Source organism: Manduca sexta, chromosome 22 (assembly GCF_014839805.1).
Source record: "Manduca sexta isolate Smith_Timp_Sample1 chromosome 22, JHU_Msex_v1.0, whole genome shotgun sequence".
In the NCBI taxonomy this organism is placed as follows: Eukaryota; Metazoa; Arthropoda; class Insecta; order Lepidoptera; family Sphingidae; genus Manduca; species Manduca sexta.
Genome location: NC_051136.1, coordinates 6,416,654 through 6,428,380, shown reverse-complemented (window position 1 = coordinate 6,428,380; position 11,727 = coordinate 6,416,654). Strand labels below are relative to the sequence as shown.

The following is an 11,727-nucleotide window of genomic DNA, read 5'->3' as shown; positions in this document are numbered from 1 at the left end:
CAACGCTTTTCGGTGGAACCCAAAAAATTGTTCAACTACTAGAATCAATAAATAAGATTTTGCGTCACTTCACCGGAAATCTGCTAAGAAACTAATTTTCCAAATATAAATTTCTTTCCGGTGCGGCGAACTTATTTTTGATCGCAGTAGAATAATTTATTCTATAACTATAGAAATGTTTACACTATTATTTTAGTTGTTTTATGGAACAAAATTAATAAAAATTTCCTGACACTTCGCGATATTTTTGCGCTAAAATAGCAGAAAGGGGGCTAACCGTCACTTTTACTGGTACGGTCGATGACGGGATGTCAAATTTGTCAAGTCTTATGTCATTGTTAAATTGTATTTCCATACTGGGTATTTATAAATTCGTATAAGAAAATCTTGAAGTTACTGCAACAAAATACGGTAAATCTACGGCATAAGTACATATGTTTTTTTCGCAATCAGATAACAATCCTTTGCCGTCTTATGCTTATTTCAATAATAGTCACGGTTCTCGAATCTTCTTTTGGAAGTAGAGTGTTTAGGTTTTAGCCCACTCTTTTAAAGTTCCACGTAAGATAATTGTGTTATATGCATTTCATCACGCCTGTTTCTTTTTTAGGGACACATATCGATGTTATCAGTTAACACACCTACATTGCACTAGACATGTTAGAACCCATGTAATATAAGGCGAACACAACAATCACACTCACGAAAAACTATCATAACCATTTTCAAACATTGAAAATTACTATATTTTTAAGAGCAATATTCCGAGATCTACGAATAAATTCGTAGATTTGGCAACCCTATTGTGAAATGTCAACCAATATTTTTTTAATTCATTACACTAATGAAGTAAAAGCTAACTTATCTAATCGTGGCTTCGCCCGCGTGAATGCGTTTTTCCGAGATAAAAGTCCCGATATATTTTTACCCGGGATAAAAATAGCCTATATCTTTTCCAGGATCACAAACCATCTCCACACTTTTATTGAAATCCATTCCGCAATTTTTGAGGGGACTTTGTTTTACAATATGTCGCCTGCTGTTTTCCTGGGACGAAAAGTAGTCTATAGAACTCCGGAGTAATTTAACTTCCTAAGCTGAAATAAATTTCAAAATCGGTATAGTGATTCCTGAGATTAGCACATTCATATAAATTCTTGAGCTTGATATTATAGCCTAGCGGCGATAGCCTAGTTGGGTGTGGAACGGACTGCCGAGACGAATGTACGCAGGTTCAAATCCCAAGGGCACACACCTCTGACTTTTCTAAAAAATCATGTGTGTATTCTTTGTGAATTTATCGTTCGCTTTGACGGTGAAGAGAAACATCGTGAGGAAACCTGAACATCTGAGAAGTTCTCTATAGGAATTTCGAAGGTGTGTGAAGTCTACCAACCCGCACTAGGCCAGCGTGGTGGACTAAGGCCTAATCCCTCTCAGTAGTAGAGGAGGCCCTTGCTCAGCAGTGGGCAAGTATATAATACAGGGCTGATATTATTATTATTATTATTATAATATAGTATAATATGTATAGATAAAGGTATGGAAATTAAACCTTAGGACATTTATTGTAGAAGGAACTTGTACGTGGCTAGACCGACGCGTAAAATCTGGTTATAATGTAAGTTCATCTTGATCGATACCCTTTTTTTATTATGTAGTCTATTCTTTCTCAACTATATTTTACGTGGAATGGAACGAAACATAACCTAACAAAAAACTATTGTGGTTACTTTCAATTCAATGGTTAAGAAAAATGAAAGGAGCTATAAATCGAGAGCCTAACCTGCAATTACCCTGAGTACTTTTACTTGTAGCAGTGCAACCTTGAGATCTAAGTTAGAACATTTGGTTTGGATTTTTTATTAATACATAAATTTTAAATAATGACAGACTCTGCAGAAAGTTTATTGTTAAAAATAAAAGAACAAGGTGATTTGGTTCGAAAATTAAAAGCTGCCAAGGAATCCAATGAAAAAGTAAGTTATTCTGTATGAATTATAACAATCAGTGTCATGTGGTACATAAATTGCCTGCATCATTGCATCATATCTTTCCTTATTAGACTTTTTAATTTTCTAGGGAAAGAAAATCATTGCTGAATATGATTTTGGAGAAATAGACAAACAATTATCACAGTATAGTTATATTTGTGGCTATATGCCATCTAAATGTGACATAGAATTAATAAGAGATTTAAAGAATTTAGATTTTCAAAAATATATACACATTAAAAGGTGGTGGTACCATATGGGGAGTTTCAGCAATTCTGAGATATCATTGTTGCCTGATTCTAATCTTCCAAATATAATGAAAGTAACAAAAGAAAGTTCTAAATCCATTGATAACCAGGTTTGTGTATCACAAATATTTAGTAGCCTGTTTTGAATTTATTTTAGCTTTATGGATGTAAATATTATAATGTGGTATTTGATGTTGCCTTTTATTGGTGAACATACATTGAATCTCCACATATGGTAATTCGTCAACCTGATTTTCAAATAATTAATTAAAAAATGTGCTTAAATGTAATAATTTTCTTTTTCGGTACAAAGTATTGAGGTTACGGTGACGAGATATCATATTGGTGATTATACAAGAAAGAATTAGTGAAGCATGTCGCTCAAACTGGTGAGGTTGTTAAAAAGCCATGCAACAGTGATGAACTTGCGTAACAATGTTCTCAGCAACTGTTTCGCTAAAAGTATTACAACATCCTCTTGCCACAAGGTATTGGAAAGTTTATTATAGGTTTAAAGAAATAATTAGTTTTGTTGTATTTTTTCAGTTCCTTTGCAATGTATTAAGATACTTTATTACCTGGGTTTTTCGGTGTTGCTTGATTGTTTATGTTATTTTTATTATCCAAAGAAATTGTATATTTGCTTTAAAAATATGCATTTTTTTATGTAACTTCTACTCCATTATATTTCAGTAGATAGCTTCAAATGTTATAGAGATCATAAATTATGTATTTTTTGTCAAAACTAAGTAATATAAATAAGTAGTTTTCACAAGTTTTTCACAGTGGTATAGGATCATATTTTAAATGAAATATATAGCACACACACTGAAATATATAATATAGCACATAAAGTAACATGACCATGATGAACATCAAGCTTTTGTATTGTATTATTTGCATATAATATATAGTAGTTTAATATGTGCTGCGGTAAAAACATTCCTAAAATTGAAATTAAACTAATTTACTACTATTTTCTACCTGGTAGATATTGTAACTTTGACTTTATGGATGAACAACACCTCAGTCCCTCCCGTGACCATGACGGCTGCAAAGTCTTCGAAACGTCGGGCGAAAAACAAAAATACTAAAAACCGCAATAGAATCCGAAAATTAGTTTAATTTCAATGTCTAACATTCGCGTAAACATAAGAAATAATTATACAGTCCTAAAATATAAATTTCCTACAAGTTAATTAAATGTTAATGTAAAATTTTATTAAATGTTTAAAAATAATTCACAACAAAGACATGATAAATCTCCAATGTTTATCTACACCCATATTACAATATTAAAACAAAAATATTTGATTAAAAACAAAATTTATTTCTTATTCCAGATACAAGAAGAAGTGTCAAAACTGTTAGCGCTTAAAGCGCAGCTGACCACAGAAGATGCTGGTCCACAGAAATTTACCCTCAAGACACCAAAAGGAACTCGGGATTACAATCCCCAGCAGATGAGTATAAGAAATGATGTTCTCCAAAAGATTATTACAGTGTTTAAGAGGCACGGAGCTGAGTGTATCGATACACCTGTGTTTGAATTGAAGGTAAATAATATTTTTTTTAATAATGATCATTTTTTATTAACTTGTTTTTATTATAAAGAAGAAATGTATCAAGTACATAATATGTGAATGATGATATTAAGTTGCGCAGATACATGATTTAAATTACCTTATGAATTATTCCTATTGTCATAGTAGATTGCTATTGTTAATAAGGTAAAGTATGTTTTGGTAACCAGAAAAATAGAAATTAAGTGAAACTTCAATCACAGAGATATTTTAATATATAGTTGAAACGGTTGATTTTATGTACATATTATGAAATTGTTTTTGCACATAAAATTGACATCAGTTCTATATTTTATTTCACATTTCAATTCCAGGAAGTTTTAACTGGAAAATATGGTGAGGATTCAAAACTGATTTACGATTTGAAAGATCAAGGAGGAGAGATATTATCCCTGCGATATGATTTAACGGTTCCACTGGCACGGTACTTGGCGATGAACAAAATAACTAATCTGAAACGATACCATATAGCTAAAGTTTACAGAAGAGATAACCCAGCTATGACAAGGGGCAGATACAGGGAATTTTATCAGTGTGTAAGTTTAATTGATTTAAACAATAACATGCACATATTGAATGGGTTACAATCAACTCGCACACATTCCAAAATTATTTTACATATATATTACATTCCATTTGGCTTTTCAATGTCCATAACATACATATCTAACGTAACAATTACAATGAGAAATATACAACGTTAAAATAATACAAGACAATATTTTAATGGCCAAAAAATCAGTCATATATAATTTTTTCATTTTCTGAATTCCAGGATTTCGACATAGCTGGCGCGTATGACCCAATGGTACCAGATGCAGAGTGCCTTAAAGTAGTAACAGAAATATTGGATGCATTGAATATTGGTCAGTATGTACTGAAGATTAACCACAGGAGGTTGCTCGACGGAATGTTTGAGGCGTGCGGAGTGCCTGCTGACAAGTTTAGAGCAACGTGTTCTACTGTGGATAAGTTAGATAAGGTATATAGTTTTAATCTAAACTACATATTTAGTTATTACTTTGGAATAATAATCACCTTTGGTAAAATTTACATTGAAATTTATTAATTTATTATTATTCTGCTATTTATTTAATTCAATAAGGTTTTAATCTAGGTATTATGTAAGATGGTAGAGAATCTTTAAAATAAAATCTATAATTATTTATAGACTATACTAGCTTTTGTTCGCGGCTACGCCCGCGTGAAGAAGTTTTTCCCGAGATAGAAAGTAGCATATAATCTTCCCAGTATCGTAAACTATCTCCATATATCACATTTCATAAAAATGCATTCGGTAGATTTAGAGAAAATCGATCACATACAGAGAGACTTTTGGGGATTTTGTTTTTTAATATGTTGAAGATTCATTGAAGATTATAATAAATCAAATTTGATAACCTATTAATGTTATATATTCATTTATTTCAGTCACCTTGGGATGAAGTGAGGACAGAAATGATAAATGAAAAAGGTGTGACGCCTGAAGCAGCAGACAAGATTGGTGAATACGTGCGACTAAACGGAGGCACGGAGTTGGCGGAGAAGTTGCTAAAAGACGAAAAACTGTCTAAAACTAAGGCCGCAGTTGAAGGACTCGAAGGCATCAAATTATTGTTGGAGTACTGCGCACTGTTTGGCATTAAAGACAAAATACTCTTTGACCTCAGTCTAGCGAGAGGCTTGGATTATTACACTGGTGTGATTTATGAAGCTGTGTTGACGCGTATGTAATTTTTAATTAATATTTCTGAATATATAAGGTTTTGTTCATGTGTTATTAACTTTTGAAAGCATTCTGCTTTGAAACTGGTTGTGTCTTGGAATCAGATCAAACGGTTAGGCTACATTGATTCGAATAATGTTTCATACTAATACGAAATAAATCATGAAGGTGAAATATAAAATGTATTTATTTTACAGAGCCTATTAAAATTGGAAATGAGGAGCAGACAGTTGGCTCTATTGCTGGAGGTGGCAGATATGACAACCTCGTTGGAATGTTCGATTCTAAGCACAAGCAGGTATGATAACTTATTTCGGTATAGTTGTAAAATACAATAATTGATATGACGGTTTAGGGTATGTAGGGATAAAAATTTTTTTTTCCTTGAATGGTAAAGTGATTGACTACTTTAGACGGGATAGTAACAAAGATTTATTGATGAGGGAAAAAAATTACAAAATTAAATACAGAAAATGTATATCAAGTTGGTACAATGTAGATCAAACTACAATCAATAAATATTGTGTTAAACACAGTAAATGTACATCAAGTAGGTACAGTGTAGAAAAAACTTATTGTCAAAAAATATTGCGTCTTTAGTCGTATATAAACGGGCCAAAAACATTTATTTGTTGTATTAAAATTAATCTCACTGTGAAAATTACTATATGAACGCATAAATATATTATCACAATATTAAAAGAACATGAATTCTTCAGGTGCCGTGTGTAGGCGTTAGTATCGGCGTGGAGCGCGTGTTCTCCGTGCTGGAAGCGAAGTTGGCGGCGGGCGACATCGCAGTACGGACAAGCGACATCGACGTGTACGTCGCTTCTGCGCAAAAGAACTTCCTCGAGGAAAGAATCAAAGTCTGCGCTGAGCTGTGGGACGCCGGTATTAAGGTTGGTGTCAAATACCTGTATGTGTGAGGTCAAAGGCGGCCTTAGGGGGCAGCGAACTGGACAACCATAGGCCTCGCACTTATAGCTTTGCGCGGTGCCTTGGACGACCTTTTTTTAACGATTCTACAAATGAAATTGAAAGAAACTTTAAAACCGGAAAAATATTTTTTTTCTCCGCCCGGGGCCTCGCATCTGTTAGTGCCGTCACTGTATGGGGTATAAATTATTGATATCCTTAAAAGTAAAAACTCTGTTAAAAAAAACATATTTCCAACGGAAACTAAATTGCCTTGTCAAAAAATGTTCGTTAATAACTTCTATTATTTTCAGACCGAGCAATCGTACAAGAAAAACCCCAAAATGCTGAACCAACTACAACATTGCGAAGAGAATGGCATTCCCTTAGCGGTCGTGCTCGGCCAGTCCGAGCTAGAGCGCGGCGTCGTCAAAATAAGGAATATCGTTTCAAGGCAAGAGGACGAGGTGCCCAGAGACAGTCTAGTGCAGGAGCTGAAGACAAGGATCTCTGCGCTTAATAAAGAAATTAACGGAACTAGCTAAATAAATATATATATTTATTTAAATGCTACATAAATTATTTGGTATTTACTGTATTTTTACTATTGTATTTAATAAAGTACTATAGCTTGCATCTCTTTTTTGATACTTGGAAGTCAGTCTGTCTAAATATATGGTTTAAAGTATTTGTTATGCTGAACTGCGGTTGTAATCATTATACCATGATAAAGGATTTTGCAAGAAAGTCGTATGCAGAGCATTTAAATTCAAAGAGAGAGCATTTAAATTCCTGTATAGAATTGATACCAGTAAAGTCCACGACAGCACGCCTGAGTTTATAAAATTGATGGGAAGCAGTTACACATGGTTAAAAATTTTATTGAAAATTTTTGGTGTTTATTTTTTTTTATGTAATACCTAGATATAAAATTGTATTATTCGGTACTTAAATTCGCCATTTTATTTCTTCAAAGTATGTAGCTTCGTAATGAAAATGACAAAATGTAATAGGAATCGTCGCTAAGACATTATTTATTAAACTTTTTGTAACATTTTTATAAAATAGCAATAATAGTAACTTGTTACTTCTAAGTAATTGTAAACCAGTTAATAATAGTAGATAATTTTTTTCTCAGTCTGTATATCAATATAGTATCATTCTTTTGTAAATCAAATTCCTTACTAAATCAACGTTAAGCAAATGTTTGTTATGTTTGAATGGATCAAACTTTTTGATCCTGTTTAATTTTAGTATCAATTACTTTTATATGGGTAAACTTTTCCACAATAAATAATTAAATAGTAAAAGCATTATGATTTCTTACCTTAATAATTTTTTTAACAAACAATTTAACCGCCTTCAAAAACCACATAAAAACAAAAAATAATTTATCATTACTTATAATATACTCGTTACCAATTTTGGAGTTGGTGCCTCCAAATTATTTTTTGGTTTTAAGTGGTTTATGAAGGCGGTTTAATTTTTTGTTAAAAAGGTTTTATTTTTTGCTTTTTTGTGTTAGTAATAATCATGAGACCAAATGGCAAACGACCCTTCAAACATAAAAGAATTTACTAAATCAGTCGATGCCTCTTCGAGTAATTCCGTTCTGTTAAGGAGTTATACCTTCCATCATCAGCTCAGCTACATAGAATGATGATTACCATACGCAAGTACTTAAGTTACTTCATAAAATTTGTGAAAAACGATGTTTGGGCCTATAAAATTTGAAGGTTGCCCTCGATTTCTCCAGGATCCAATCATCAGATTCTGACTTGGTGACTACGGGAAGACACTGTACACTTTAGAAGTGTAGTGTGTCTTCCGTTTCGAATAAAAAAAAGAATTTTGAAAATCGGTCCACAATTGGCGGAGTAATTGTGTAACAAACCCACAAAAAAAAAACTTACAGTCGAATTGAGAACCTCCTCCTTTTTTGAAGTCGGTTAAAAATACCACTAGCTTATATTTAAAAATTTATCATAAACATTGTTGTACTTCAAATTAGTATTTAGAACTTATCACAGGCTAGCTTTTGCCTGCATCTCCGCCCGCGTGAAAAAGTTTTTCCGCAATATAATATATCATTTTCTCGGGATAAAAGTAGCCTTTGGTTAATGCGTCTGACCGTGTCGTGTCGACATCGGCTAACCTTATGCCAAATGCGTTGATCTGTTTCCGTGTTAACTTCTAACAAATATACAAACATTTTCCTAAACTTTCGCATTTATAATATTAGTTAGATTTTGTAGTTTTTGTGTTGCAAAATTTGGTACAGTAGTTAATAAAGTTGTATATTACACATTTCGAAAGCAAGTGTATACATACCTATCTAATATTATATTATCGTGTTGTCCCGATAGACAACCATGACATAACGTTTCTTGGTGTTTATTTCGCTATACGTATCTAAAAAATCCCATTCTCATACCAATGTGATCTACCAGTCAATAGCAGTCATGTGTAAGTTTAAAAAAATACTTTACTAGTTTTTTAAATATTTTGATACGATGACCTTCTAGTCGACATCCTCGGTTCTATTGGCCTCGATTGGTCCTACAGTCGGGCTTGTTTTGGCGGCTCGATACTGTCGTGTCATGGACGCGTCAGTTGTCGGTTTTACTCATTGTTCCCCACACTCTGTGGTTCCTGTCTTTGTGCTTTAATGCGCCATGAACACTACCACGATTTTGGTCATTATAAAACTCTTTATACCATATCGCTCTCGTCTGTCACTCTCTTAGCACTGCGGAGGCAACATCAAATCGTGTTGATTATATTTGTGTGATGCGATGACTTCTCGGTACAAGTTTTATATTGTCTTAACAATTTGTGTAGCCATTTTGTCATCACAAATAAGTGCGTCAGTGTTAAAGGATGCATTGGAAGAACATCTGAAAGACATCGCCCACGATGAAGCAGAGGAATCAATTAAACACGACAAGCAGAAAGGAGAAAAGGTACATCAACTCGAAAGCCAGCTGAACAATAATCATAAAAATCATTACTCTAAAGCAAACGACGAAGCGAAGTATTTGAAAAAAGACCATGATTCTAAATCAGTTACAGACAGTGATGCTTACAAAGGATACAATTCGCAACAAGATAAATCTGAAGATAGTCATGCTACAGGATATAAGAGAGGACATAAGAAAGGTCATCATAAACAAGGATTTCAAAATTCGTATCACAAAGACGAGTCTTCCAATAAGAGCACGTACTTCGACGATTTTGATGACGAAGGCAATCAAGCTGCTTACAATAGTAGATTGAATAATCATGATAACCATGGAGACAGAAGATACCACGGCTCGCATAATAACGGTCAAGAGTACCTACGGGACAATTACCACGGAGGCGGATATAACCGATACGGTGATGTCGGTAAAAAACATAATACACATCAGGATTACGGTAAAAAATATTACTTAGACGATGCTTTAAATTACAATAAATATCGAAATGGCCACAACAGTCATGACAGAGGAAATATTCAGGATATCCACAAATACAGAGCTCCGGCAGTCCATCGCGACCCTGGTTGGGATTGGCAGCAGTGGGACGATCGAAGAGGCTGGGATGAGTCTGATTGGCGAAGAGAACCTGTTTGGCAAAATGATCGTGGATGGCAAAATGGCGACAGATGGCAACAGGACCAAGGCTGGAGTAAAAATTACGGTGGCCCTGGATATTACGACGATCGTGGTTTGAGACATGACGGGGGCTACGGATATGGACCCTACCATGGTTACGGTTACGGCTACGATGAATCTCGAACTGCTCCTGTTGCGGAGATCCCTAGAAATGCGCCTGTTGTTGCCCATAGAAAGCAAACCATTACCATTTATGAAGATCCCAGGTATGAGAACAAAAACAATGGACAACTGAGACGAGAGGAGGGAGATTATTTGCAATTAGAGTTTAAACCCAGCAACCAACGTTATGCGACTGCGACCTATGACGATTCATATTACCGAGCTCCAGCAAGGGATGGTGGTGTTGAATCTAGCAAAATCAACAAATTGGTGTATAACTATAGACGACAATAGAGCAGCGTATTTAATACATTTAAAATTGTGGCAAGCATTCTAGACGTAGATACTCATGCTCTTACAATATTCTTATTTTATTATTATTGCAGTTGTAGAATGAATGCTCTTATCAATTAATTTTATAACATGAAAAATATTTAATTATATCAACAAAGTTCATTTAGGAATGGTGTTGGATAATTAATACATATTTTTCTTGTAAATAAACTCGTAAATTAGATTCCTATATTCCACGAAATAAGATTGTGAATATATTTTAAATGCGACATTCTAGAACGTTTCATTCCATCTTTTCCTTTGCCATAAAGGGTAAATTCAAGATATGCGAATATTAAACGTGTCTGTATTGCATATTTACGGATATTCAGTGAGGCGTGCAATTCAAACAGGTAAAGGCATTGAAGGGAAGATTCCTTGGGGCAGTAGCTACGTGAAGGGTACATGGACGGTCACTCGGGCGGCATATTTCAATATGGTGCATCTGGCACGGTTGAACGCCTTGAGCTCTCGACCGTGACGCCGAGCTGGCAGGACCGTGCAAAATCGGTGTCAACGGATGAGTTAAAAGTACCCAGGATATAATTATTGCATTTAAAAATATACATAACTGTACGTGCTTATAAGTATTACTTACATAATATCTTATCTATTATATCTACCTTCTCGATGTATTGTATTCAAAATTCAGGGTTCAGTAAGTTTATTATAATCAAGATGGATCACCATCTTATCACTGGAAATTCTTATTAACCGTTATCATTATCTTCTGATCACACCGGTGTTATTCTCAACGTAACTTTAACTGCCAAATTCCTACTGAATAATATAGCTTAAGCGGTAATAAATTATTATCTAAATAATCGTTTCCACACCAAGGAGTCACAATTTGCCTACAGCGCAGTGAACTCGTGCAAAATTCACAAAACTCCAGGGTATCTTTGACAATAATTTGAACCAAGTTTCCGAATTAAGTCGCTTTATTACCCTTTCTGCTTTAATTAAAAGACATCGTTATTGAGCCACTACCCACTCGGTAGATATTTTTCAGTGCTTTTATTTGTAATTTAAATTTTGCAACCCTTCGTTGTGGTTCCGCTTTAGGGGGATAAACTAATTTAAACGTTAAGCTCCCGACAAAGTCTCGTTTTATAATATGTATGGTCTGGGCAACATTTTAAAATTGGATTAGGCGAATATCCATTC

At 34.1% G+C, this 11,727-nt stretch overlaps 1 protein-coding gene across 3 annotated transcripts; it reads left to right on the top strand.

Moving 5' to 3' along the window:
* Positions 1-1,697: 1,697 nt before the first annotated feature.
* Positions 1,698-7,779, top strand: LOC115442618 (histidine--tRNA ligase, cytoplasmic). 3 transcript variants are annotated; one of them, XM_030167709.2, is made up of 9 exons: positions 1,698-1,979; positions 2,083-2,352; positions 3,586-3,798; positions 4,140-4,361; positions 4,601-4,807; positions 5,257-5,551; positions 5,749-5,849; positions 6,271-6,453; positions 6,784-7,779. In XM_030167709.2, exons 1-9 carry the CDS (start codon positions 1,887-1,889, stop codon positions 7,012-7,014), a joined length of 1,815 nt encoding a protein of 604 aa, XP_030023569.2. In that variant the 5' UTR covers positions 1,698-1,886; the 3' UTR covers positions 7,015-7,779. The 3 variants fall into 3 exon arrangements, with proteins under 3 accessions (XP_030023569.2, XP_030023570.2, XP_030023571.2); XM_030167710.2 differs by lacking the exon at positions 2,083-2,352 and adding an exon at positions 2,556-2,730 and having other exon boundaries at positions 1,702-1,979; XM_030167711.2 differs by lacking the exon at positions 2,083-2,352 and having other exon boundaries at positions 1,702-1,979.
* Positions 7,780-11,727: the final 3,948 nt, after the last annotated feature.